Raw genomic sequence first — 26,100 nt, 5'->3', positions numbered from 1 at the left:
GAACGTCCACTTACATTATGGGAGTAATTTACGAATCCGAAATCTGCCTATATTAGGCGTATGTCTGGTGCAAATTGCGGCACAAAGGTTATTTGCGCCAAATTCTGTGACTTTTCCCCGCTCACGCCAGGTCTAAAAAAATGGGCAAGGGCAGGCCCGTCTCATTCATTATTTTCTAAGCCTGTTTTAGGCATATATATCCTCTATAATAAAATCCGTGTGTGTGTGCGTGCGTGTCCGTGCATGCGCGCTGTGCCCAGCTTCGCCGTGCCTCCTCCTCCCCTCCAGCTTCTTCTGCAGCCGACTCACACCCCGGGATTCGGGCCCTGCAACCACCGTCTGCCACAGCATATCCTGCGCCAGACACCCTTACGCACCGCCCACACCTGCGCACCGGGCAGAGAGTGGCCCCGTATCTGCTGCAGCATCGCATCCTGGAGTTCATAGAACTCCTAAAGAGCCTGGGAGGACAAAGCTGGGAGCACTGGGGACCTCTGATTCTGGACCCCGGGTATCTGTCAGCACAAGGGGCACATGTTAGTCCCCACAGCGACCGCATCCTCCTTGATCCTATTTCGCCCTAACCCCGCCCATCAAAGTCAAGAAATGGCCGCACAGTAGCAAGTGAGGGAAGCTATCACAGGCAGGGAGCATTACACACGTATTACACTCCAACCCCCATCATTGTATACATATCACACAGGGATTGTATTACATAGGATTAAACTCCAGCCCCCATCATCCTAGATAATAAAAGTCCTGTGTCCGTGTGTGTGTGTGCAGTTTGTTATACTGGGGATGCGCTGCGCGGGGACCTATCAGCACACAGCGCGCCACATGCCACCCACACCTGCGCGCCGGCCCGCTGCTGTGCCCAGCTACGCCGTGTCTTATCCTCTCCCTTCAGCTCCAGAATCAGAGGTCCCCAGTGCTCCAGGATGCAATGCTGCAGCAGGTACGGGCCACTCTCTGCCCGGTGCACAGGTGTGGGCGGTGCGTAAGGGTGTCCGGCGAAGGATATGCTGTGGCAGGCGGCAGTTGCAGGGCCCGGATCCCAGGGTGTGAGTCGGCTGCAGAGTAAGCCAGAGGGGGGGGGAGGAGGCACGGCGGAGCTGGAGCTGCGCATGCACACTTCACTAATCGGCACACACGGACATGCATGCACACAGGGAGTTTATTATAGAGGATATAATTTTTAAAATGGAAAAAAAAAAATGCCAAACATTCTAAAAATGTGCACATCGAGATAAAAACCCTTTCTGATGGAAGTGTCCCTTTAAACAGGCATTAAAAGCCTACTAATGAAGCAGAGTTCTCCAAAGTGAGTGTGACAAAATTCCTCTATTGAGTAGTGAAAGCCAGATCTACAGTTATCCACATCGTATGGTTGTAGTTGTTGCTGGTGGCACAACGAGAGATAATCAGTGAACGAATCAATTAAAAAAAAGTTTTCCACTCATTCATACATCATTATATATACCTATATATTTATACAAATGAGGTGCCAATAGGAAGGAATGCCGTTAATGCAGACTGTATGTCAGATCATTTGTCATTCGGCATATGTATACTCTCAAATATCAGTTCAGTTCATACACAGGTTTCCTGCTTTGATTTGATAGATATGAGGAAAAATCGGGATTCTTTTTTCCCCGAGTAGAATGTGGCTCATAAGGCAACCCTTATAACATGTCAATACATAACAGTGTGATTGGCTGGAGTCTAGGATGGGATTGGTTTTCCCACCGTCCCTCTACATAAAAGCAAGAGAAAGTATAACGTGTTGATCCCACCAGTTCTGGAGATTATGGTTGTCAAGCATGTGCAAACTGTTCAGTGGAGGATTGTAATAAAATGCAAATGAATCAATCTGATCTATTTAGAGATCTGACTGCCACAAATGTAACCAGTCTCCTCTTTCCCCATACATTTTGGTCAGTGATTTAAACAATCATGCTGGATAACCTCTCTTAAAACAGTAGCACATTGGCACTCCATGTAGGAAAGGGATCATGCGTTCTGGACTTACAGAAACACAGGGCATAATCATGATTTATAATTCTGTGTGCCTCTGTGTGACCTTACTTCTTCAGGATCATAGTGACATAAAGTTGTCAGTATAATTCTGTACAAGAAACATTAGGCAGAGGCATACAGGATAAAATATCAGGATAATGCCCTGCGCTTCTGTAATTCCAGAATGCAGGATCCCTCTCTCACACGGAATGTGAGTCCCGCAAGGGACACGCTCGTGTGAAAGAGCCTTTAGGGTAGGTTCACATCACCGTTTCGTTTTTCGTTCTTCTGATCCGTCTGAGAGCTGTAATTTTAGATGGAAGAAAGGTCTTGGCTAAAATGGATGCAAAATGAGCATAACGGCTGCTTGAAATAAAGGATCCGTTTTTTTTTTTTGTTCCTCTGACAAATCAGAACAACGGAAAACGAAATGGAGATGTGAACCTTCCCTTAGCTAGCCAGTAGCTAGATATTAAATTTTTTTTTTTTCCAACTGTTTTTATGGACCTTCAAAGAAAGTCAAACTCAAACAAGAGTTGGAGTAACAAGAAACAAGGAAAAATAAATTCTCTTAACACCCTATAGCGTTATCCAGTTCAGACGAGCGTCCCATACAGACCAAACTAGGTATTTCTTAAATGTCAATACATTTTTTTTTAACTTACCTTTTTGCCTGGAAAATCATGCATTTTTTCAGTCATGCCCTATATGCTAGAACACAGGATCCCTCTCTCACACAGAGAATGATTCCCACAAGGGACATGCTTGTGTGAAACAACCTTTAGGGTAGGTTCACATCACCGTTTAGTTTTCCGTTCTTCTGATCCGTCAGAAGAACAGAAAACAAGAAAAAAGTATTTTTGCCTGGAAAATCATGCTTTTTTTTTGGTCATGCCCTATATGCTGAGTTTTCAAAGTGATTTCGGACTACAAAAGAACAGTTTAAGGAAAAAAAGCTAAAAAATAGAACAAGCAGAATGATGTGCACTTGACCTTATATTCGGTGTCAGTCTCATTAGACTTACTGCAATACATAGGGCTGTTTCACACTAGTGGATGCCGTGCGTGACATCCGCTCCGTGAATGACAGCCAAGACCCGATGCAGACTGCAGAGGCACGGAGCATTAACATGACTGATAATTCTCTGTGCCTCTCTGTGATCTCTTTACTACGAAATCACAGTGACAACTGTGATTTAGTAGTAAAGAGATCACAGAGAGGCACGAGCATTATCAGTCATGTTAATGCTCCGTGCCTCTGCAGTCTGCATCGGGTCTTGGACACACCTTCTCATTCAAAGAGTTTTCTTTATTTTCATGACTATGAAAATTGTAGATTCACACTGAAGGCATCAAAACTATGAATTAACACATGTGGAATTATATACATAACAAAAAAGTGTGAAACAACTGAAAATATGTCATTCTAGGTTCTTCAAAGTAGCCACCTTTTGCTTTGATTACTGCTTTGCACACTCTTGGCATTCTCTTGATGAGCTTCAAGAGGTAGTCACCTGAAATGGTTTTCACTTCACAGGTGTGCCCTGTCAGGTTTAATAAGTGGGATTTCTTGCCTTATAAATGGGGTTGGGACCATCAGTTGCGTTGTGGAGAAGTCAGGTGGATACACAGCTGATAGTCCTACTGAATAGACTGTTAGAATTTGTATTATGGCAAGAAAAAAGCAGCTAAGTAAAGAAAAACTAGTGGTCATCATAACTTTAAGAAATGAAGGTCAGTCAGTCCGAAAAATTGGGAAAACTTTGAAAGTGTCCCCAAGTGCAGTCACAAAAAACATCAAGCACTACAAAGAAACTGGCTCACATGAGGACCGCCCCAGGAAAGGAAGACCAAGAGTCACCTCTGCTGCGGAGGATAAGTTCATCCGAGTCACCAGCCTCAGAAATTGCAGGTTAACAGCAGCTCAGATTAGAGACCAGGTCAATGCCACACAGAGTTCTAGCAGCAGACACATCTCTAGAACAACTGTTAAGAGGAGACTGTGTGAATCAGGCCTTCATGGTAGAATATCTGCTAGGAAACCACTGCTAAGGACAGGCAAAAAGCAGAAGAGACTTGTTTGGGCTAAAGAACACAAGGAATGGACATTAGACCAGTGGAAATCTGTGCTTTGGTCTGATGAGTCCAAATTTAAGATATTTGGTTCTAACCATCGTGTCTTTGTGCGACGCAGAAAAGGTGAACGGATGGACTCTACATGCCTGGTTCCCACCGTGAAGCATGGAGGAGGAGGTGTGATGGTGTGGGGGTGCTTTGCTGGTGACACTGTTGGGGATTTATTCAAAATTGAAGGCATACTGAACCAGCATGGCTACCACAGCATCTTGCAGCGGCATGCTATTCCATCCGGTTTGCGTTTAGTTGGACCATCATTTATTTTTCAACAGGGCAATGACCCCAAACACACCTCCAGCCGGTGTAAGCGCTATTTGACCATGAAGGAGAGTGATAGGGTGTTGCGCCAGAGTCACCAGACCTGAACCCAATCGAGATGGTTTGGGGTGAGCTGGACCGTAGAGTTAAGGCAAAAGGGCCAACAAGTGCTAAGCATCTCTGGGAACTCCTTCCAAGACTGTTGGAAGACCATTTCAGGTGACTACCTCTTGAAGCTCATCAAGAGAATGCCAAGAGTGTGCAAAGCAGTAATCAAAGCAAAAAGGTGGCTACTTTGAAGAACCTAGAATATGACATTTTCAGTTGTTTCACACTTTTTTGTTATGTATATAATTCCACATGTGTTAATTCATTGTTTAGATGTCTTCAGTGTGAATCTATAATTTTCATAGTCATGAAAATAAAGAAAACTCTTAGAATGAGAAGGTGTGTCCAAACTTTTGGTCTGTACTGTATATATATATATATATATACACACACACACACACACACACACACACACACACTATACTTGGTGTGTCACTGCATCTGCAATGGCCCAATCTATAAAAATATGTCTGCAAGGTGAACACCATAAAACTAATTTTAAAAAAAATCTCTTAACTGACCACAACTGTCATTTTTGGTCACCTCGTCTCCACCAAAAAATAATTAAAAAAAACTCTTGTAACCCAAATGGTATACATTAAAACTATGGCTGACCCTACAAAAAATGAGCCTTTATACAGCACAACAAAAATGTTGGCGGTAGTGTTGAGTGAATTGATCCGAAGTCGATTCGGTCAAACACTTCAAATTTGAATGCCGTCTCTGTACAGCATTAAAAGTATTGGTTCCATGGAGCCAAACTTCGTTTCACCCAAAGTCGTGCAAGAATTCGGCCAACTAATTTGGCATTCAGTTCTGCATCTTTAAAAACATTTAAAATTTGGAATCTGAAGTCCGGTTTGGTATCGGCTGGTACCTTGGTATCAAACCAGATTTCGGATTCCAAATGTGAAATGTTTTTAACGATACAGAAATAAAGTGAATACCATGAAAATAAAACCCTAAAATAATGGCAGAATTCTATCTTTCTTGCAGACTCTCAAAAATGTTTTAAAAACTATACAATTTAACGGCTACACCCCAAACGGGTGCCATTAAAAATAAAACTTGTCTTGCATAAAATACGCTGTAGGAGGTGACCTGCTCCCTAATTCTCTTGTCCTGGCCAAGCAGCTTCCACATACATGTAACATCGCATGGCTGAGGGTTTCCCCCCCATCCTTAGTTGTGACATTGCCATAGAGGTGGCAAAACAATTAGCGCCGGACATTATTGCGTCCTTATCATCGACAGTGCAAGCGGCCTGAATAAGCTGCAGGAAGAAGTTGAGCTCCATGAGCATGGGGTATCAAAAGTGGAACAGCGCGTGGCATGCATGGAGGAGGATTCTGCTGAAGTCATGACCAAACTTCATGATCTGTTCCAGTTGGTTAACTGGCTAAATGATCGGGTCGACGACCTGGAGAATAGATCTCGCCGAAGTAACCTGAGATTGGTCGGAGTACCTGAATCTGTGCTGCCAAAAGATCTCCACCATTCTTTTGAATTTGAATTCGGATAGGAGGAAAGTGGAAAGAGCACACCGTGTGGGGCCCCCAAGAGAACCCCCTACAAAGGCCTCTACAAATATCAACCAAAGGCATTCCATTCACTTTGGTTACGTCCCCATTGAGGGAAAGTACCCTTGAACGAGGTATGGACTCAGGGGGATGTGATATTACCACTTTACAAAGTGTTGGTGCGGCCTCATCTGGAATATGCAGTTCAGTTCTGGGCACCAGTCCATAAAAAGGACGCTCTGCAGCTGGAAAAAGTACAGAGGAGAGTGACTAAACTGGGGCATGGAGGGTCTTAAATATGATTCAAATAATTAAATTTATTTAGTCTTGAGAAGAGCCAGACCATAGTCACTTTATGTGGTGATAACTTTTAAAACGCTTTGACTTATCCAGGCCATTCTGAGATAGTTTTTTCGGCACATATTGTTCTTCCTGACACTGGTAAAATGAAGTAAATTTTTTTTATTTATTTATAAAAAAAATACCAAATTTACCAAAAAAAATTTGTAAAAAAATTGCAAATTTCCAAGTTTCAATCTCTCTACTTCTATAATACATAGTAATACCTCCAAACATAGTTATTACTTTACATTCTACTTACCTGGGTGCAGCCCTCACAAGGCAGAGACTGCAGGGGGGGGGGGGGGAGACCTGGGTGTGAGGGCTGCACCCAGGTCCACACTTCCTTAAGTGGTTGGAGTGTTTTACTATGCATGTCCTGGGTGCTATTGTTGCTATATGTGCCCCACTAAGCTGACACTGCTTTACTTGTGTATGGGGGGATACTAGTCCCTTGTTGGTCTGGAGCTCACTCTGTTTTTATACAATTAATTGTAACACCGTCGTGTTCCCATGATGTGCTGTTTTCTGTATATGTTTTAACAATGATATACCATTTCTTTGGATATCCAGTAAAGGAATTAATTAATTAGAATCGCTCTCTGTGTGGATGCTTTTTGAGCTGTGTAGGTGGTAATACGAATAACTCCATGCGAGATATTTATGATACGTTTGTTTTGGTGTTTTAATGTCAGCAATGTGCTGACACTCTGGTATACCACTGACCACCAATAAAAATTTTGGGGGAGGCGGGCGGGGGATCGCGATCCCGCCTGCCGCACCTCCCGCACCACCCACAACCCACCCTCCTGCACCCCCGCCGACATAAAATCATTCCGGGGTGCAGGGGGGGGGGTTAAAAAAAAATTGACTTTGGCCATTTTAAAGTTACATATTGAGCGCTCAGATACAATGCGATCAATCCAAAGATAGACGTACAAAGAGGCTTTTTCAGAAATGGAGAGGCTTTATTGTTACATATATGTCAGACTCAGAAATACAGCATCTAATGCAGCCTTTCTCTCTGACAGAGTGGTATCTGGTGGAGCAGATGAGGGTGAGACTGGGTAGGTTGCTCTTACAGGATATTGATATCAGACGTGGTCAGAGAGACTCTTGAAAAGGATGTCCCTTAGTGGGTAATTGGATGAGCACTGGCACCATTATCTGGGGGGAAGGGGGATGAACTTGCAATTCATGTCTTTTCTTATTTTACTTTATTTTTAAGCTGACATTGGACTTTATTGGTACTCTGTTGACGTGATATGCCCCCATTGTCTGAGATGAGACAACCCCTTTAAAGGCTATGAGCAACTTTGATATGAAAAGCATGATTTTTACATATATTGGTGGTTACCTTGAATTAATAAAGTTACAAATTAAAGGGGTTATCCAACCTCTATAATGCCCCCCAAAATGACCGGAACCCTCATACTGGTCATACCCTGCATCCTGGCACACAGATGCCGGGGAGCGGGGTAAGTATGATCAGTATGAGAGGCCTGGGCATTTTAGGGGGCATTATAGGGGTTGGATAACCCCTTTAATTTGTAACTTTATTAATTCAAGGTAACCACCAATATATGTAAAAATAATGCTTTTCATATCAAAGTTGCTCATAGCCTTTAAATGGGTCTCATCTCAGACAATGGGGGCATTTCTAGGATATGCCCCCATTGTCTGATAGGTGCGGGTCCCACAGCTGGGATATAGTGAACGGAACCCCAAAAGTGGTTGGAGGGCGCACCTCGTATGCGCAGCTGTCCTCCATTCATTTCTATAGGGCAGCTGAAAATAGTCGAGCCATAGCCATATTTCCGTCGGGCCCATAGAAGTGAATGGGAGTAGTGGCTGGTCATGTTCGTTGCGCTCCCATTGACTTCTATGGGGATAGTGTTTGGTGGTGGCCGGACCAGAGTCCTCCAGCCTCCACTTTGCGAGGCTCCATTCTCGATATAGGTGTGGGTCCCAGCAGTGGGACCCGCACCTATAAGACAATGGGGGCATTGCGATATGCCCCCATTGCGTGAGATGAGACAATCTCATTTGGCTTCCTGATGTTATCGACAGATACCCTGCCAGCAAAAAATTCTGAATCCCACAGGCTAAGGATCCAGTGGAGGTGACATTTCAAACAGAAGCCTTAAAAATAGTGGAAATGGAGCCTTACTGTAAGATACGTGGGAGTTTAATAGGGGAATCCTATTAACAAATCATGAAAATTGCAAACTGGTAGATATGCAAAACCCTGGGTAAACTTTTCAGAGTAACCAGGAAGAATGTGTTTTGTCAAATGTATGGCTTTCTACAGATGAGGTTATGTAAATGCAGATAGTAAAATAAATCTAAATTTATGTAAGCGGATAGAAGAGTGTACTGAACTTTCCATAAATTATTTCAATATCTATATAGGTCATTAAAAAAATAAAGATCCAGTCCTCTTATCTTGTTTCAGGACAATAATTGAAGCCAATATGTGAAAAAATAATATCATTAGTTAACTAGAGAAATATTGACATATGCTAGGTGGGTCGCTATTACATGACGATACAGGGAAATTCTACAAAGATATAAACTTGTTTGAGTGATAGGAATAGCTCACTTCTGTGTGATACGGATCAGGTGCTCTAGTCCAAAGAAGCTGTATCACCCATACAGATAAAGGTTGAGAATAAAGAGAAAATTATGGACTGGCACTCTGTATGTGTGGATAAAAACAATCCTAAATATAATATAAAGTGATCACGTACAATTTAATTAAAACAATAAGCAGTAAAATACACAGTAAAATTCAATATATGCAAATGTCACCTAGGGGTATATAAATGAATAAATAGATAGATCACAAGATATAACTAAGAGTCGGTGGTGTGAAACAAAGCAAACAAATAATATAATGATTCTTTAAAGAAATATTGTAGTCTGTTCCCTACTCCAGACCTCTGTGGGAAGAAAGGAGGAAAGTCCTGTCTGCCTGCAGATAGATCAATGTCCAAATTGTAGGAGCAGTTTTGTATTGTTTTGAACCCTGTGTAGGGTCTTACCTTCTCCTTGGTCGAGGCAAAATGTGTGAAAATACAGCCTTCCAGACCTGGATGTTGAAGGAAAATGTTCTTTTAGAACAACCGCTGCTGCGTTGATTATCTCTGGCTTGTTCGTACAGACGCCAGCATGTCACGTAGTCACGTCTCAAGCCGTAGTATGTAATTCACCGCTGAAGGTATCGCGGGACTTGCTGCCGAGATTTCGGATGGAGAAAACTATGACAGGGTTCGGAGCGCTCCAATCTTTCGGGAATAATGATCGAAAAGATAAGGTTCAAATTTTCTGCAGATGTTTGTAAAAAGGCCTCTTTGTTGTCCAAAAGGGAGTAGTACGCTGTTTCACGCCAGACGCGTTTCGGGGACCTCTTACCCCTTCCTCAGTGGCAGCTACTCTCCCATCTTGGACTGGCTATTTATAGACCGCCCAGGTCTGTCCAAATTAGTGGTATGGAGTCAGTAATCCATACCACTAATGGATGGATTACTGACTCCATACCACTAATTTGGACAGACCTGGGCGGTCTATAAATAGCCAGTCCAAGATGGGAGAGTAGCTGCCACTGAGGAAGGGGTAAGAGGTCCCCGAAACGCGTCTGGCGTGAAACAGCGTACTACTCCCTTTTGGACAACAAAGAGGCCTTTTTACAAACATCTGCAGAAAATTTGAACCTTATCTTTTCGGTCATTATTCCCGAAAGATTGGAGCGCTCCGAACCCTGTCATAGTTTTCTCCATCCGAAATCTCGGCAGCAAGTCCCGCGATACCTTCAGCGGTGAATTACATACTACGGCTTGAGACGTGACTACGTGACATGCTGGCGTCCGTACGAACAAGCCAGAGATAATCAACGCAGCAGCGGTTGTTCTAAAAGAACATTTTCCTTCAACATCCAGGTCTGGAAGGCTGTATTTTCACACATTTTGCCTCGACCAAGGAGAAGGTAAGACCCTACACAGGGTTCAAAACAATACAAAACTGCTCCTACAATTTGGACATTGATCTATCTGCAGGCAGACAGGACTTTCCTCCTTTCTTCCCACAGAGGTCTGGAGTAGGGAACAGACTACAATATTTCTTTAAAGAATCATTATATTATTTGTTTGCTTTGTTTCACACCACCGACTCTTAGTTATATCTTGTGATCTATCTATTTATTCATTTATATACCCCTAGGTGACATTTGCATATATTGAATTTTACTGTGTATTTTACTGCTTATTGTTTTAATTAAATTGTACGTGATCACTTTATATTATATTTAGGATTGTTTTTATCCACACATACAGAGTGCCAGTCCATAATTTTCTCTAAATTCTACAAAGAGCATTTCACAATGCATTTATGCCACTAATGTGGTCTAAATAATTAGCAAATTATAGCGCACATCATATGTACGCCATATTCTGCGACTTTGTAACTTTCTCACCCTTTTTCGGAGTAGTGAGAAAAGGGCCAGGTGAAGGGGCTTTGTGCGTCCCCCCGGATTTACTGTAACTTACTCCAGTTTTCCTGCCTAGCGTAGACTTCGGTTCCTGCACCTGCACTTCCAGAGACTAATTTCTTAAAAGGCATCTACCTCTTAATAAATTAGGCGCCTCTCACTCAGGCACACAGAGATCAACACTGGCCTAGTGTCATAAAAATTCATTAAAATAATAAAAATTATTTAGGTTAAGACAAGTGTAAAATAGTGTAGTGTAAAAATTCCAAGTGTACTTCCCCCGAAAGCAAAACCACACAGGACTATTTTAACAAGTTTACTGGCAAATATCAATTAATTAATTCATCATTTGTTCCAAGCAACACAAAAAGATAAATAGACCTAATACCTCATCAATACAAATTCCAAAAAAAACAAAACATATTGCCAGGTTGTCTGCAGAGCGTTCAGGAAAACCAAAATGAACAATGGCTTTAGTCCTCCTCTTTTTCTACATATGTTTTCACTGCAGATCGAGCCATTTGTCTTGCAAGATATCGGTCTTTGGCTGATATCACTGTTTCATCGTTACTGCGTTTTGCAAATTTGTTTGTTGAGGAGTTCTCTTCCTTCGAGGTTTCATCCACCTTGCGCTTGGAGTCAGCCGTCTGGTGCACTTCAGAGGGGGATTGGCTCTCCTCTTTTTTCTCCACGTCACTTTGAATTTTAGCTTTTTCTGAAGTATCCTCCAGCTCTCTGTCTGTTTTGCCTTTCTGGTCTCTTTCTTTATTATCTTTCTCTGCTCTACTTTTTTCTCTGTCTGATTTGTCTGCTCTCTCCCTGTCTTCACGGTCCCTGTCTGACCTGTCTGCCCGATCCCTGTCTGCGCGATCCCTGTCCGACCTGCCTGCGCGATCTTTGTCCGACCTGCCTGCGCGATCTTTGTCTGACCTGCCTGCGCGATCTCTGTCCGACCTGCCTGCGCGATCTCTGTCCGACCTGCCTGCGCGATCTCTGTCCGACCTGCCTGCGCGATCTCTGTCCGACCTGCCTGCGCGATCTCTGTCCGACCTGTCTCCGCGATCTCTGTCCGACCTGTCTCCGCGATCTCTGTCTTTATCAGCTCCATCTCTCTTCTCTATCTCATCAAATCTTGCCTTGTGTTTTGTTCCATGACTATCTTTTTTAATAATGTATTCATCGTCCTCTGTCTTAAGATATTCCTTTTCTCTTTCTCCATCTTTGTTATTGCGCTCTCGTTCTTTCTCTGTGTAATCTTTCTCTCTCTCGATTCTGTCTTTGTCACTCGTTTTCTTACTTTTTGTCTCATGTCTGTCATCTTCCTCCTCGCTCGATGAGCTTGTAGGTCTACGTCTATCATGGGTTCTTCTTTCACTCTTGTCACCGTTACTTGATTTGTTTGAAGTATCCTCCTCGGCCTCACTAGACTCAGTTTCCAAATCACTATCAGCATCAATGTTCTCCTCATTCTTCCCATTATTACGTTCATCAGAATATCCTCTTGGCTTCTCCTGTTTCACCCTAAATTTGGAAAACAAAGATTCTGAGTCTGCTGCCATTACACATCTATTAGATGACACACGTTGCATTAAAAAAGAGGCGCTGTCACCGTTCCTCATATGTCTGTTTTAGTAACTACCCAAAATCTCTATAAAACAACAATTCTGGAGCATCTTCTCTTATAACTCTGCATTGTGATGTTCCTCTTTTATTGCTCCTAGAATGTTATGTATAAATTCCCAACTGGGTGTTACAATTTTACCTTGCTAAAGGGGTGAGTCCCTACACAGTCAGACATTGGCAGCACAGATTCAACAGTGTGAGAGAGTGCAGAGACAAACCCCCAACTGGTAAAATATCTAATTGTATGTGTGTGTGTATATATATATATATATATATATATATATATATATATATATATATATATGTATATAACATTTTCTAGAAGCAATAACAGAGGAGCAGCACAACTTAAAGTCATAAGAAGATTGGTCTTTATTTATGGGGAATATTAGTATTTACTTGAACAGACATGTCAGGAGTGGTAACTGCTCCTATTTAAGAAGCTGCTTAGGCAGGTTGAAGGAATTTCAACTTAGAGAGCGTGCATCCTGTAGATATAGTCTAATAAACAAGAACTGCTCTCTAATTAGTATTATAGGATTTCAGGATGGCCAATGGATATCCCACACATCTACAGGATTACACCTACTATTTCTGCTTGCACCAGGAGGCAATACTAAAAAGATAAACTGGACATGAACATTTTCCTTACTCGGCACTTCTCACGCTGCATTCAGGAGCTTTCTCTTCACCAACAGTCTGATTCAGCAGATGTCTGTAAAAGCCACTCAGGTCCCTCTGCTTAGTTACATCCAGGGATGCTAAAACACAAGAAACGTTGAAAAATGTATTTAAAGACTATGGAGACCTTTGGGGCAATTTTTTGGGTATTTTACTCATTTTGAGCTCGAAATATATTTTTTCAATTGGTCTTTATTAAAAAAATCTTCAGCAGTTTTTGTGGTACATGTGGTTAAAAATCTGTTCATATGCAGACTGTCACTCTTGAGTGCCGTCAGCTGAGGGCTCATGTGAAGGCTTAACTCTGATCTCCTAACCTCATAAACACTCATTAATAAGAATATGGCTTAAATGAGTGTTTATAATGTCAGGAGATCAGAGATGAGCCTTCACCATGAGAGGTCATCTAACTCAGGAGTGATAGTCTGCAAACAGACAGATTTTTACCCCATGAATCACTAAAAATGTCTGAACTTTTAATAAAGACCAATTGAAAAAAGATATTTTTAGCCCAAAATGAGTAAAATACAAATCAGAAAACAAAATTCCCTAATAAGCGTCCATAGCGTTTAATGCAATGTTTACAATGTTTTATTTGTCCTAGAGCTGAAAAGTCATATACTAACAATTCACTTCATCTCATACGGCAATGGGATAAATTACTAGAGCAGCCAATTCAGTACTGCTACCTGCAGTTTACATGGTTTTAACCATTCTAAAGTACATTTCCGATACTAAGACATTTGTGCTTTGTTTCCACGGCTCGAAGCTTGCAACTGATCAGGGCTCCAAGCAACAAGACTGCCTCCTCTCTCCTCAAGCCATTTCTCCGACGTGGATGTGCAATATCAAGCTTGGGTTTCAACGCTGGACAGCCCTTTTAAAGGGCTGAACCGGGTTACAGGTATAGATGACCTATCCTGAGGATAGATCATTAATACCAGATTGGTGGGAGTCCAACTCCCAGCACCGATTTCCTGTTTGAAGTGGCCGAGTAGCTGGTGCAAGCGCAGCGTCCTCTTCGATGTTTACCTGCACGCCGACTCCCTTGTAGTGACGGTGCTGTGTAATTACAGCTGTTTGCCCCTTTTAAGTGAATGGGAAAAGAAGCTGTAATTACACTGCACTGTTGCTACAAGGAAGACGGCGTGCAGGTAAACATTGAAGAGGAGGCAGCGCTTGCATGAGCACCATTGCCCCTTTGAATAGCTGAACTGCAGGAGTCTAGGGTGTCAGACCCCGCCAACCTGATACTGATGACATATGTGTGCCTGGTAAATCTCTTTAATTGTATATCTAGTTCATATTATTTTTCATGGTCATGACTGAAAATTCTGTAAACTGTTACCTTCTATAGCAGCTTCCCTCTTCTCCTGCTCTTCCTCTTCAGCTTGTTCTTGAAGCTTTTTCTTATAGGCAGATGTGACAAAAGCCTCCTTGTCCTTAAACTCTTCCCCTTCCACTTCACGCTCTTTCTGGATCTTTTTCTCCATTCTTCTTTCCTGCTCCTTCTTTCTGTGCTCCACTGCTTTCAGGATGTTTTGGATATACTTAGGCTGAGGAACACAATAAAGACATCCGCTCTAGTTATGACGTCCACTCTCAGAGTATTCTCAAGTTCTTTCTTTTTCACAGCAGCTTTCTGACCACTCAGCCTATGTTCACATCATGTTTGTTGTGCACTGGGAAAGCTCCTGACGTACAAACTGAACGTTTCTACAGGGTTACACGTACCTGACAAAGGTCATCAGAGGTCCTTTTTGCATCCTTCTGGCCAGTAACAACTGATTTTGCCAGGGAAATGCAGTTGGCTACTCAAATGTATTACGTCGTGGTCATTCAGATGAATAGCTGTACATGGGATACATGCATGGGCCAAGGGCGCCAGAGGGAGAGCAATCTGAGCATCATCATACTATCATTAGTATCTACTTCCCTTTGACAATTGTATTTTATACTCCTCCTTTGCCTTGGCATAGGCTCTAATGCATCCACAATGATCAGTTTGAAAAGCTAAGAGCCTGACATCCAAAACCATTGTGTCCATGTTGTATCACTTCTGAAGGACACAAACCCATACTCAAAGCAATACACAGGTATAACTGCTATTTTTACAGATCACACGACCTCTCCAAAGCAACCTATTCACCTACATGACCAATGTTCTGATATCACACGTTTTCATGTCACTTTCCCGAATTTCTAGCACAATACATCCTAGTCTTGGCCTATTCCTTCTCAATATACAGTGGTCGAGATATATTAATGTGTCTGTACCAAAAATCTGTGACAAAACTAGTGTTTTTACACTTTTTTTCCTGACGTGAGTGACAAAGGGGGTGGAACTCAGTTGAAAGGGGTGGGGCTTAAGATGCACCATTTTTCACTACAAAATCTGGGGTCAAATAGTTGGTATAGAGTCAGAGAAAAGTGTCTATCCCTGCACTAAATGTATCCTCCAGCCTGAGCCCCTGTGATAAGTCTGGTGCAGGTCTAGACAGACGGTTTAGCTTTCGCCATCTTTAAGATGAGTAAATCTGGGCCTTAGTCTGCTAATTAGAAGCAAACATGCCAACATTTTACTTTCCAATAAGAAGATACAAGTGTGTGGTTTCTGGTCTTTATAGATTGTTGCTGTTCCTTCCATCTGTTTGCCTAAAAAAATAATAAAAGCTCTTTCTAGGTTAACCTAAACAGGGTCTCCCTATTATGTTACCAGACCCTCCACCTACCAGGGGCTATGTACCCTTTATTTTGTATTTCTACAAAAAAACGCCCAGGGCCCCCATCCTCTAGGGCCCCCTGCTTCAGTGCTGCTGTTCAGCTCAACGTCCCAATGCAGTGTATGGTTCCCTCCCTGTACACATAACACAAGTCATTACCACAGTGCTGCTCTGCAAACTGACAGCTCGGGACACCAGCAACACTCCTCTACTGGAGTGGTAGGACCTGCCATGATGTCACCTGCAGGAGGCGGAGCTCAGTAGAGAAGAGGGGGATGAAGGACCTGCGATTACCTCACCATCATGTGACCAGAACAGTAGGCGGAGCTAAGCAGTGCAGTAAAGTAATGAAGAAGAAGACCAGCCATGCATGGGAAGAAGAAGTGAAGGATTCAATGTAAGTGCCAGGGAAGTGCTGGGAGTTGTAGTCCCCACCTCTTATGCCTCCTGTTATGTAATATCAGAGTACATTACAAGATGAGGTATGAGGAGAGGACTAAAACTCGCAGCATGTCAAGCTTGTTATGTAATATCAGAGAACATTACAAGAGGAGGTAAAACAGGTGATGACTACAACTCTCAGCATGTCCAGGCCATTATTATGTAATATAAGGGTACATTACAACACCCTGGATATGCTGGGAGTTGCATTCACATCCTCTTATACTCCCTTTTATAATGTACTCTGATATTACATAACAACGGCTTTGACATGCTGGGAGTTGTAGTCCCATCCTCTTATTCGTCCCCCTGTAATGTGCTCCGATATTAAATAATAATGGCTTAGACATGCTGGGAGTTATAGTCCTCTCCTGTTTTACCTCCTGCGGTAATGTGCTCTGAATTAGGGCCAAGACGAGGGATAGGGGAGGGAAGTCATCGCTACCCATAAAGGGGAGGGCACACTCATGGCCGACAAACTTCACAAGCCTCAGGCCACTAGGTCTCAAGCCTGTGAGGCATTAGAACAGCGCAAGAAGCCGCAATGACATCAATGGGACCTCCTGCGCTGGGTCTCGCATGATGACATGAGACATGGAGCAGGAGTGGTGATGTCATTGGGACCGCATGCATAAGGACGCAGCAACACAAGCCACAGATAACACTGTGGACAGCGGCGGGAAAAAAGGGAGAAGGGGAGTGAGGTGTTTTTTGTTTTGTTTGTTTTTTATACTAAATGTCCGCACTGCTGGGGGAACCAGGAAAGGAGATCATTATATATACCTTGCACTACTGGGGAGGAATGGAGGAGCATTATATACTGGCACTACGGGGTACATATATATATATATATATATAGATATAGAGAGAGAGAGAGAGATACACTGGCACTATGGGGGGAGCATTATATATTGGAACTAGTGGGGAGCACTACAGGGGGACATTGGAGCATTATGGTTATATTATTACTACTAGGGAACTGTAGGGGCACCCGGCACCCCTGCCGATCAGCTGTTTGAGGAGACGGCGTGCACTGTGCGCACGTGCCGTCTCCTTTTTCTCTTCCTGTTCACTGCTGTATGTCTATGGGACAGCAGCAGTGGACAGCACGCGCCGTCTGCTCAAACAGCTGATTAGTGGGGGAGTCAGGTGTTGGACATCGGACTGTGTTTTTAGCACATTACAAGATTTGGGGCCCCACTTTTTTTTTTTTTTAAACGGCCCTGCCACTACTGGAAGGCAACACAGTGGAGTATGTCACCCATAGCCACCAATATTATTATTTTTTAAATGGTACCACTCAGTACATACTTTTTGTGTTGGCCCCCTGTATAAGAAAACAGAGCCTGCTGCACTTTCCTTTGCATCAATTTAATAAAAAGTATACCAATGCATACCAGCTCAGCAGAGACTAAAAGGGCAGTCTTTTGGCTTTGTTCGCATAAGTGAGGGGCCTATGGACATGTTTGACCAAACCGAAGTAAAAAGAAATAAGAACACAGCCTAATACGTAACATCTGGTATTAAAAGCATTGGTTCACCAATTTATTTTCCACCACTAACACATATCCTTTTTTCTAATCTTATTTTATTTTCTCATTACAGGTTTTTTTTTATTCTCTTTCCTGAACATTATTATAGGGACAGCCATCTTGCCTGAGCTGTTCTTAACAGCATTTAAAGAGTTGCTATACGGCAGCCACATGGGTTGTTGACACAATGGTCAGGAGGGGACCTCATTGACTTCTAGGGGAGAGGTTTCTAGGCATGCTCTGTGACCCGTGCATAGGTTATTGTGCAAGAATAGATAAGACCTGTCAATGACCTATAGTGAATGGTGGATCCAGTCATATCTATACACAGAGGAGATATCATTACAGGCAGGAGTAGAATGACAGATAAGCAGGTAACGGCAGTACAGTGATCTGTACAGACCAAGAAGTGGCTCCTACTATTAGGCTTAGTGGCCAGTGGGAAAACAGAAGGATTTTATGTTTTTAATAGGTTTTAATATAAATATTGACATGGAAAACTAAGAATAGCATCATCAAAAATTCTTTAAAAAGGTGTTTACCTTAAAAAAAAGTCATTTAAACAATAGGCCATTTTCTGATGACACTTTCCCTTTAAATTCATAGAACAAAAGCTGGCGGGCACAGGCATACCTTTCTATCTTTTTCAGATAGCATCTTAGCGGTGTTCTCCTCCTTCTTCTTCTGCAGGTCATCATACACACTGTCGTACTCATACACAGATGCATCCTCCTCCAGGGCTTTCTGCATTTCCAGCTTGGTCTTGGGAGAGAGACGTAAACATGAACATTTCTGCAATTCATCACATTTTATTACAATGATCTCAGAATGATTAAGATAAACCCAGTTAGATCTCAACCAGAAAGGTCAAGTTCAACATCCCACCTGTGCTCTTCTAGATAATAGTGATAAAAGTGAGATTAACCAGACCTCTTCTTAAAATATATGGAAAGCTACAATTTACACAAGTCACTAGATTGCAACACTTAACATGATGTATGACTGCTCCAGAGACACTAAAGATAGGAGCTTCCAGTTTCCATCCGTACTCTGTTACCAAGGGTTCACCTGGTTAAGAAAACCCATCTTCAATCACTGGCGCAATGTAGGCTTAGACAGACAGACAGACAGTCTTAGGGCTCATTCACACGACCGTAGTGTTTTGTGATCCGCAACTTGCGAATCTGCAAGCCACGGATACCGGCCCGTGTGTGTTCCGCAATTTGTGGTACGCACATGGCCAGCCCTATGATAGAAAAGCCTATTTTTGCCGACAAGAATAGGACTTGCTCTATTTTTTATGCGAGGCTGCGGAACAGAACTACGGAACACCGCGTGCTGTCCGCATCTTTTGAAGCTCCATTTAAATGAATGGGTCCACACCCGTTCCGCAAAAAATTGCGGAATGGGTGGGGACCCGTTCATACGGTCGTGTGAATAAGCCCTTAATCTGCTCCAGATTTATCACAGTGGCTGATGATAAATCTACTGCCCTTTAGACTGGTTGATTTACCTTCACACAACTTATGTGGTGGCTTAGGCTACTTTCACACTTGCGGTAGCCTATAATGGCGGCTGGAATACAACTACAGCACGCTGTGGTTTTTGTCCGGCCGCCTCTCGGCATGTTTGGACCTCTGAGCGGACTTAAAACATTCTCTCTCATTATTCTGGCATTTGGCAAATAATAATAATTATGGTTATCCTAATTGACCAAAAACAGGAAAGGTTTATTCTGATTTCATGTCAGATATTGAGAAAAACATGCATATGTGTCTTTTTATATAAATAAAATAAAATAAAAAAATAAAAAGAAGAAAGAAAAAATAAACAGCAGCACTCCCTTGGTATACCAGGTGAAAATCCCCAACTGTTCTTAGGACATGGAACGATGAATTTATAACAAAGAAAGCACCCCGGTCTTCTAGTAATAGGTGAATACCTTTATTACACCCAACAGTCTTTTTATATAGGTATAGTGTAAACTTCTGATTTCAACTGTATGTACTAGAATGGCACGCCACTAGCAGAAAAATGCCATTCTAGCACATGTGACCGCCGAGGCCAGTTATTGGCTACACAGGTCACGGGACTAAGCCACATCAAGTTTGGCGGGGACCGAATGGGGCTGGAAATGGAGCAGCAATGCGGGAAGAGCATGACTGCAGGCGGGTGAGTGGATTTTTTATTTTTTATTAGGCACATGTTCCAACCTAGACTGGAAAACCCATTGAACCCATTTTTTTAAAGTTTAGGGCGTGCAAGGCAGTTGCCAAATAGAGGTCTCTTTTTTTACTGTGACACAAATATGTGAAAAATATAGCCCTCTGCGCTAGACAACATATGGTTACAGCATCCGTGCATGGTTCCGGGTGTGCTACAGTGCTGCTGGAGCGTTCATTGGAGATAACTCTGTTCCTGGCCATTTAACCCCTCAAATGCAGTGGCAATAGAGACTGTAGCATCTATGTGACTCCCTCTGTCCTCCAATCGCAAACCCCCACCCCAAAGATAAGCAAAATTCCTAGATGCTGATCAGTTGCTATGACAGTCTGGAGTCTTGTGAAGGAGTCCAGGCCCGCCAGTGTTAGCTGTTTATTAGGTCCTACCTGCAGCAGGGCTCAACACCAGCGCTCAACCGTACTGCATTATATAACTTATATTACTAAGTTCTGAGTAAAATGTGATCTATGACCCGCATCGTGTGTTTACATCACAGTCTCTGCCGCTACTTCCCCTTCCAGATCGAACCTCACAGATCCATATGGTCCAGCATCAGCGCATGCACAGTAGTTATCTGCAGTGTGGAGCAGGCAGATCCAAGCCTGCTAGAAGCCCAGCTAGAAGAACCCCACTCTAAGAGAATAAGCAGAACATAGCCCTGAGAAGCAAGGGTCACTGAGGATGTTGTGTCTATAGGGCAAAGCCTTAAAAGCTTTGTCGCTCCTAAGATGTAGACATGATGTCATAGGGAACCAACACAGTGGAAAATGTCACATGACCACAACAGAGAGCAGGAAAACAGGATAAACATTAACTATTAGTAAGTGAGAACGTGTTGTTTCCTATCGATTGAATATTCCTTTAACCCCTTTCGGACCGGGCTCATTTTCACCTTAAGGACCAGGCCATTTTTTGCAAATCTGACCAGTGTCACTTTATGTGGTGATAACTTTAAAACGCTTTGACTTATCCAGACCATTCTGAGACAGTTCTTTCGTCACATATTGTACTTCATGACACTGGTAAAATGGAGTAGAAAAAATCCATTTTTATTTATAAAAAAAATTGCTAATTTGCCAAAAATTTTGAAAAATTAGCAAACTTCCAAGTTTCAATTTCTCTACTTCTATAAATACATAGTAATACCTACCAAAGTTATTACTTTACATTTCCCATATGTCTACTTCATGTTTGGATCATTTTGGGAATGACATTTTATTTTCTGGGGATGTCACAAGGCTTAGAAGTTTAGAAGCAAATCTTGAAATTTTTCAAAACCCACTTTTCAAGGATCAGTTCAGATCTGAAGTCACTTTGTGAGGCTTACATAATAGAAACCACCCAAAAATGACCCCATTCTAGAAACTACACCCCTCAAGGTATTCAAGACTGATTTTACAAACGTTGTTAACCCTTTAGATGTTCCACAAGAATTAATGGAATATAGAGATACAATTTAAAAATTTCACTTTTTTGGCAGATTTTCCATTTTAATAACTTTTTTCCAGTTACAAAGCAAGGGTTAACAGCCAAACAAAACTCAATATTTATGGCTCTGATTCTGTAGTTTACAGAAACACCCCATATGTAGTCGTAAACAGCTGTATGGGCACACGGCAGAGCGCAGAAGGAAAGGAATGCCATGCGGTTTTTGGAAGGCAGATTTTGCTGGACAGTTTTTTTTTTTACACCATGTCCCATTTGAAGCCCCCCTGATGCACCCCTAGAGTAGAAACTCCAAAAAAGTGGCCCCATTTTAGAAACTACGGGATAGGGTGGCAGTTTTGTTGGTACTATTTTAGGGTACATATGATTTTTGGTTGCTCTATATTACACTTTTTGTGAGGCAAGGTAACAAGAAATAGCTGTTTTGGCACCGTTTGAATTTTTTGTTATTTACAACATTCATCTGACAGGTTAGATCATGTGGTATTTTTATAGAGCAGGTTGTCATGGACGCGGCGATACCTAATATGTACACTTTTCTATTTATTTATGTAAGTTTTACACAATGATTTCATTTTTGAAACAAAAAAAATCATGTTTTAGTGTTTCCATAGTCTGAGAGCCATCATTTTTTCAGTTTTTGGGCGATTACCTTGGGTAGGGTATGATTTTTGCGGGATGAGATGACGGTTTGATTGGCACTATTTTGGGGTGCGTATGACTTTTTGATCGCTTGCTATTACACTTTTTGTGATGTAAGGTGACAAAAAATAGTTTATTTAGCACAGTTTTTTTTTTTTTTTTTTTTTTTACAGTGTTCACCTGAGGGGTTAGGTCATGTGATATTTTTATAGACCTGGTCGATATGGACGCGGCGATACTCAATATATCTACTTTTTTATTTTCCCCTATTTTTTACCAATTTTTTTTAACTTTATTTGGGGAAAATGACGTTTTTGTTTATTTTTACTTGAAACTTAAATCTTTGGGGGAGGAAAAACTTTTGGGGGGTCTAATCCTTTACAATGCATTCCAATACTTCTGTATTGGAATGCATTGGCTGTAGGAGTAATACAGTGAGTATTACTCTCACAGCTTCCGGCCTGTGAGATCCAGGGGGCTGGATCTCACAGGCTCGTCACCGGAAGGCATGGTGCCGCCTTCCATACCCCCCCTACAGCCACATGGGGACCCGATGGCACCACCGCCCGCCGCAATAGGTAAAAGCGGAAAACCGCAGGTCTGAATTGATGAAGGTGAAACTAATATATGAGATAGACTCATTACATGCAACGCGAGATATTTCAAGCCTTTGGTATAATTTGGATGATTATGGCTTACAGCTTATGAAACCCCAAAGTCACAATCTCAGAAAATGTTAATATTGTGAAAAGGTTCAATATTCTACGCTCAAGTCAGCTAATTAATCCATAACACCTGCAAAGGGTTCCTGAGTCTTTAAATTGTCTCTCAGTCTGGTTTAGTAGGAATCACAATCATAGGAAAGACTGCTGACCTGACAGTTGTGCAGAAAACCATCATTGACACCCTCCATAAGGAGGGAAAGCCTCAAAAGGTAATTGCAAAAGAAGTTGGATGTTCCCAAAGTGCTGTATCAAAGCACATTAATAAAAAGTTATGTGGAAGGGACAAGTGTGGAAGAAAAAGATGCACAAGCAGCAGGGAAAGCACAAATAAACCAGATTTTACCTTATATAGCCCTGGTATTCAAGCATTGTAATAATTCGACAAGGTTTGGGGTATATGGTGTAGATCACCTCACACTCTGTACTGTTTCGAGATTGCATCCGACCTTGTCATCTATACACAACTGCTCTGCCCAGTCCCTCTAATGAGGCAATCTAACTGTATTTATACTGCTATTTCTGATACTGAGACAGGCTATGTGCAACAGTGCTTTGGTTGGCGAATTTCTGTGGATTGTATTTACTTTGCAGACTGTATCCTATACTGTTTACACATTATAAGTGCTTTTTACTATTGCTAATAAAAAAGTAAAAATAAATAAAAAATACAAATCATAAAAAAATTGCCCCCTGAAGGTGTACATAGCCTTTAAGGCATGAGTAGTTCAGAAATTTTTGGTCTCTTCAGTTTTGTGAATTACACTGAACAAAAATATAAATGCAACACTTTCGGTTTTGCTCCCATTTTGCATGAGCTTAACTCAAAGATCATTTTCTACATACACAAAAGACCCATTACTCTCAAATATTGTTCACAAATCTGTCTAAATCTGTTAGTGAGCACTTCTCCTTTGCTGAGATAATCCATCCCACCTCACAGGTGTAGCATATAAAGGAGCTGATTAGACAGCATGAATATTGCACAGGTGTGCCTTAGACTGCCCACAATAAAAGGCCACTCTGAAATGTGCACAGTTTTGCCTTACTGGAAGGGGGTCAGAAAACCAGTCAGTATCTGGTGTGCCCACCATTTGCCTAACACATCTCTGTCGCACAGAGTTGATCAGGTTGTTGATTGTGACCTGTGAAATGTTGGTCCACTCCTCTTCAATAGCTGTGCAAAGTTGCAGAATATTGGCAGGAACTGGAACACGCTGTCGTAGACGCCGATCCAGAGCATCCCAAACATGCTCAATGGGTGACCTGTCCGGTGAGTATGCTGGCCATGCAAGAACTGGGATGTTTTCAGCTTCCAGGAATTGTGTACAGATCCTTGCAATATGGGGCCGTGCATTATCATGCTGCAACATGAGGTAATGATCATGGATGAATGGCACAACAATGGGCCACAGGATCTCGTCACGGTATCTCTGTGCATTCAAAATGCCATCGATAAAATGCACCGGTGTTCGTTGTCCATAACATACACCTGCCCATACCATAACCCCACCGCCACCATGGGCCACTCGATCCACAACGTTGACGACAGCAAACGCTCACCCACACAACGCCATGCTGCCATCTTCCCTGAACAGTGAAAATCGGGACTCAACCATGAACAGAACGCCTCTCCAAGGTGCCAGACGCCATAGAATGTGAGCATTTGCCCACGCAAGTCGGTTACGACGACGGACTGCAGTCAGGTCCAGACCCCGATGAGGACGAAGAGCATGCAGATGAGCTTCCCTGAGACGGTTTCTGACAGTTTGTGCAGAAATTCTTTGGTTGTGCAAACCGATTGTTGCTGCAGCTGTCCGGGTGGCTGGTCTCAGACGATCATCGAGGTGAATATGCTGGATGTGGATGTCCTGGGCTGGTGTGGTTACACATGGTCTGCAGTTGTGAGGCCGGTTGGATGTGCTGCCAAATTCTGTGAAACGCCTTTGGTGACGGCTTATGGTAGAGAAATGAACATTCACTGCACGGGCAACAGCTCTGGTAGACATTCCTGCAGTCAGCATGCCAATTGCACGCTCCCTCAAACGTTGCAACATCTGTGGCATTGTGCTGTGTGATCAAACGGCACATTTCAGAGTGGCCTTTTATTGTGGGCAGTCTGGCACACCTGTGCAATATTCATGCGGTCTAATCAGCACCTAATCATGCTGTCTAATATTGTGCATTCCTTTAAATGAGTTATCCGAGACTAAAAATGCCATATGCCCGGGCCCCTCACACTGAATCTACTTAGGCTACTTTCACACTCTCGTTTGGTGCGGATCCCTCATGGATCTGCACAGACGAATCTGTTCAGATAATACAGCCGTCTGCATCCGTTCAGAACGGATCCGTTTGTATTATCTTTAACATAGCCAAGACAGATCCTTCCTGAACACCACTGAAAGTCAATGGAGGACAGATCCGTTTTCTATTGTGCCATATTGTGTCATAAAAAAAACAGATCCATTCCCATTGACTTATATTGTGTTCCAGAACGGATCAGTTTGGCTCAGTTTCGTCAGACGGACACCAAGCAGCGTTTTGGTGTCTGCCTCCAAAGCGGAATGGAGACTGACCGGAGGCAAACTGATGCATTCTGAGCGGATCCTTTTCCATTCAGAATGCATTAGGGCAAAACTGATCCGTTTTGGACCGCTTGTGAGAGTCCTGAACGGCTCTCACAAACGGAAAGCCAAAACGCGAGGGTGAAAGTAGCCTTACATTGCTCCCTGCTCCGCACCGTCGCAAGTGTCGGTAGGGGGGGGGAGCAGCCAACGGCATGCGGTGACGGAGACGAGCCTCCCTAGCATCGTGGGTGACACTAGGGAGGCTCCCTCCCCAGGCAAATGGGGGGCATTTTTTTGTCTCGGATAACCCCTTTAATACTCTGTTTCAAACTGTACACTAGATTTGAAGAATCTTCAGCAAAATAATATATAATCCAGTAGTTATGGTATGTCTATTAAGTAAATAGGTTAGGAGTGGGCTGGGAGACTACGGTCAATAGTCACAGTGTACACCTATCAAACATCATCTTGTCAGTCAGTCTGATTTGAGATGAGTGGCATGAAGACTATTTCTACGAGTCAGTTCAACCATTGAGATGTGCTTGAGATGATGCCTTGAGCTGAGCCTTAGAGAGAATTAAGATAACCTGGCTCAAAAAGCTGAAGGTTTTACAGTAAAAGTATAAGTTCTTCA

At 42.6% G+C, this 26,100-nt stretch overlaps 1 protein-coding gene across 2 annotated transcripts in view; it reads right to left on the bottom strand.

Annotated features, from left to right (window-relative positions):
- Positions 1-11,164: 11,164 nt before the first annotated feature.
- The window catches only part of NSRP1 (nuclear speckle splicing regulatory protein 1), a 56,656-nt gene continuing 41,720 nt past the window's right edge, over positions 11,165-26,100 (bottom strand). Inside the window, exons 4-8 of one of the 2 annotated variants that reach the window (XM_044286809.1) lie at positions 18,497-18,625; positions 14,516-14,723; positions 13,139-13,247; positions 11,818-12,384; positions 11,165-11,745 (exon numbers count right to left, since the gene is read on the bottom strand). In XM_044286809.1, coding sequence (XP_044142744.1) covers positions 11,337-11,745; positions 11,818-12,384; positions 13,139-13,247; positions 14,516-14,723; positions 18,497-18,625 — 1,422 coding nt within the window. In that variant the 3' untranslated portion in view covers positions 11,165-11,336. Of the gene's footprint in view, positions 12,385-13,138; positions 13,248-14,515; positions 14,724-18,496; positions 18,626-26,100 lie in introns of both variants that reach the window. The other variant, XM_044286808.1, reaches the window with a different exon arrangement.

This window comes from Bufo gargarizans, chromosome 3 (assembly GCF_014858855.1).
Source record: "Bufo gargarizans isolate SCDJY-AF-19 chromosome 3, ASM1485885v1, whole genome shotgun sequence".
Taxonomy (NCBI): Eukaryota; Metazoa; Chordata; class Amphibia; order Anura; family Bufonidae; genus Bufo; species Bufo gargarizans.
Note: the sequence above shows the minus strand (reverse complement) of the source record. Positions and strands in the feature narration are given on the sequence as shown.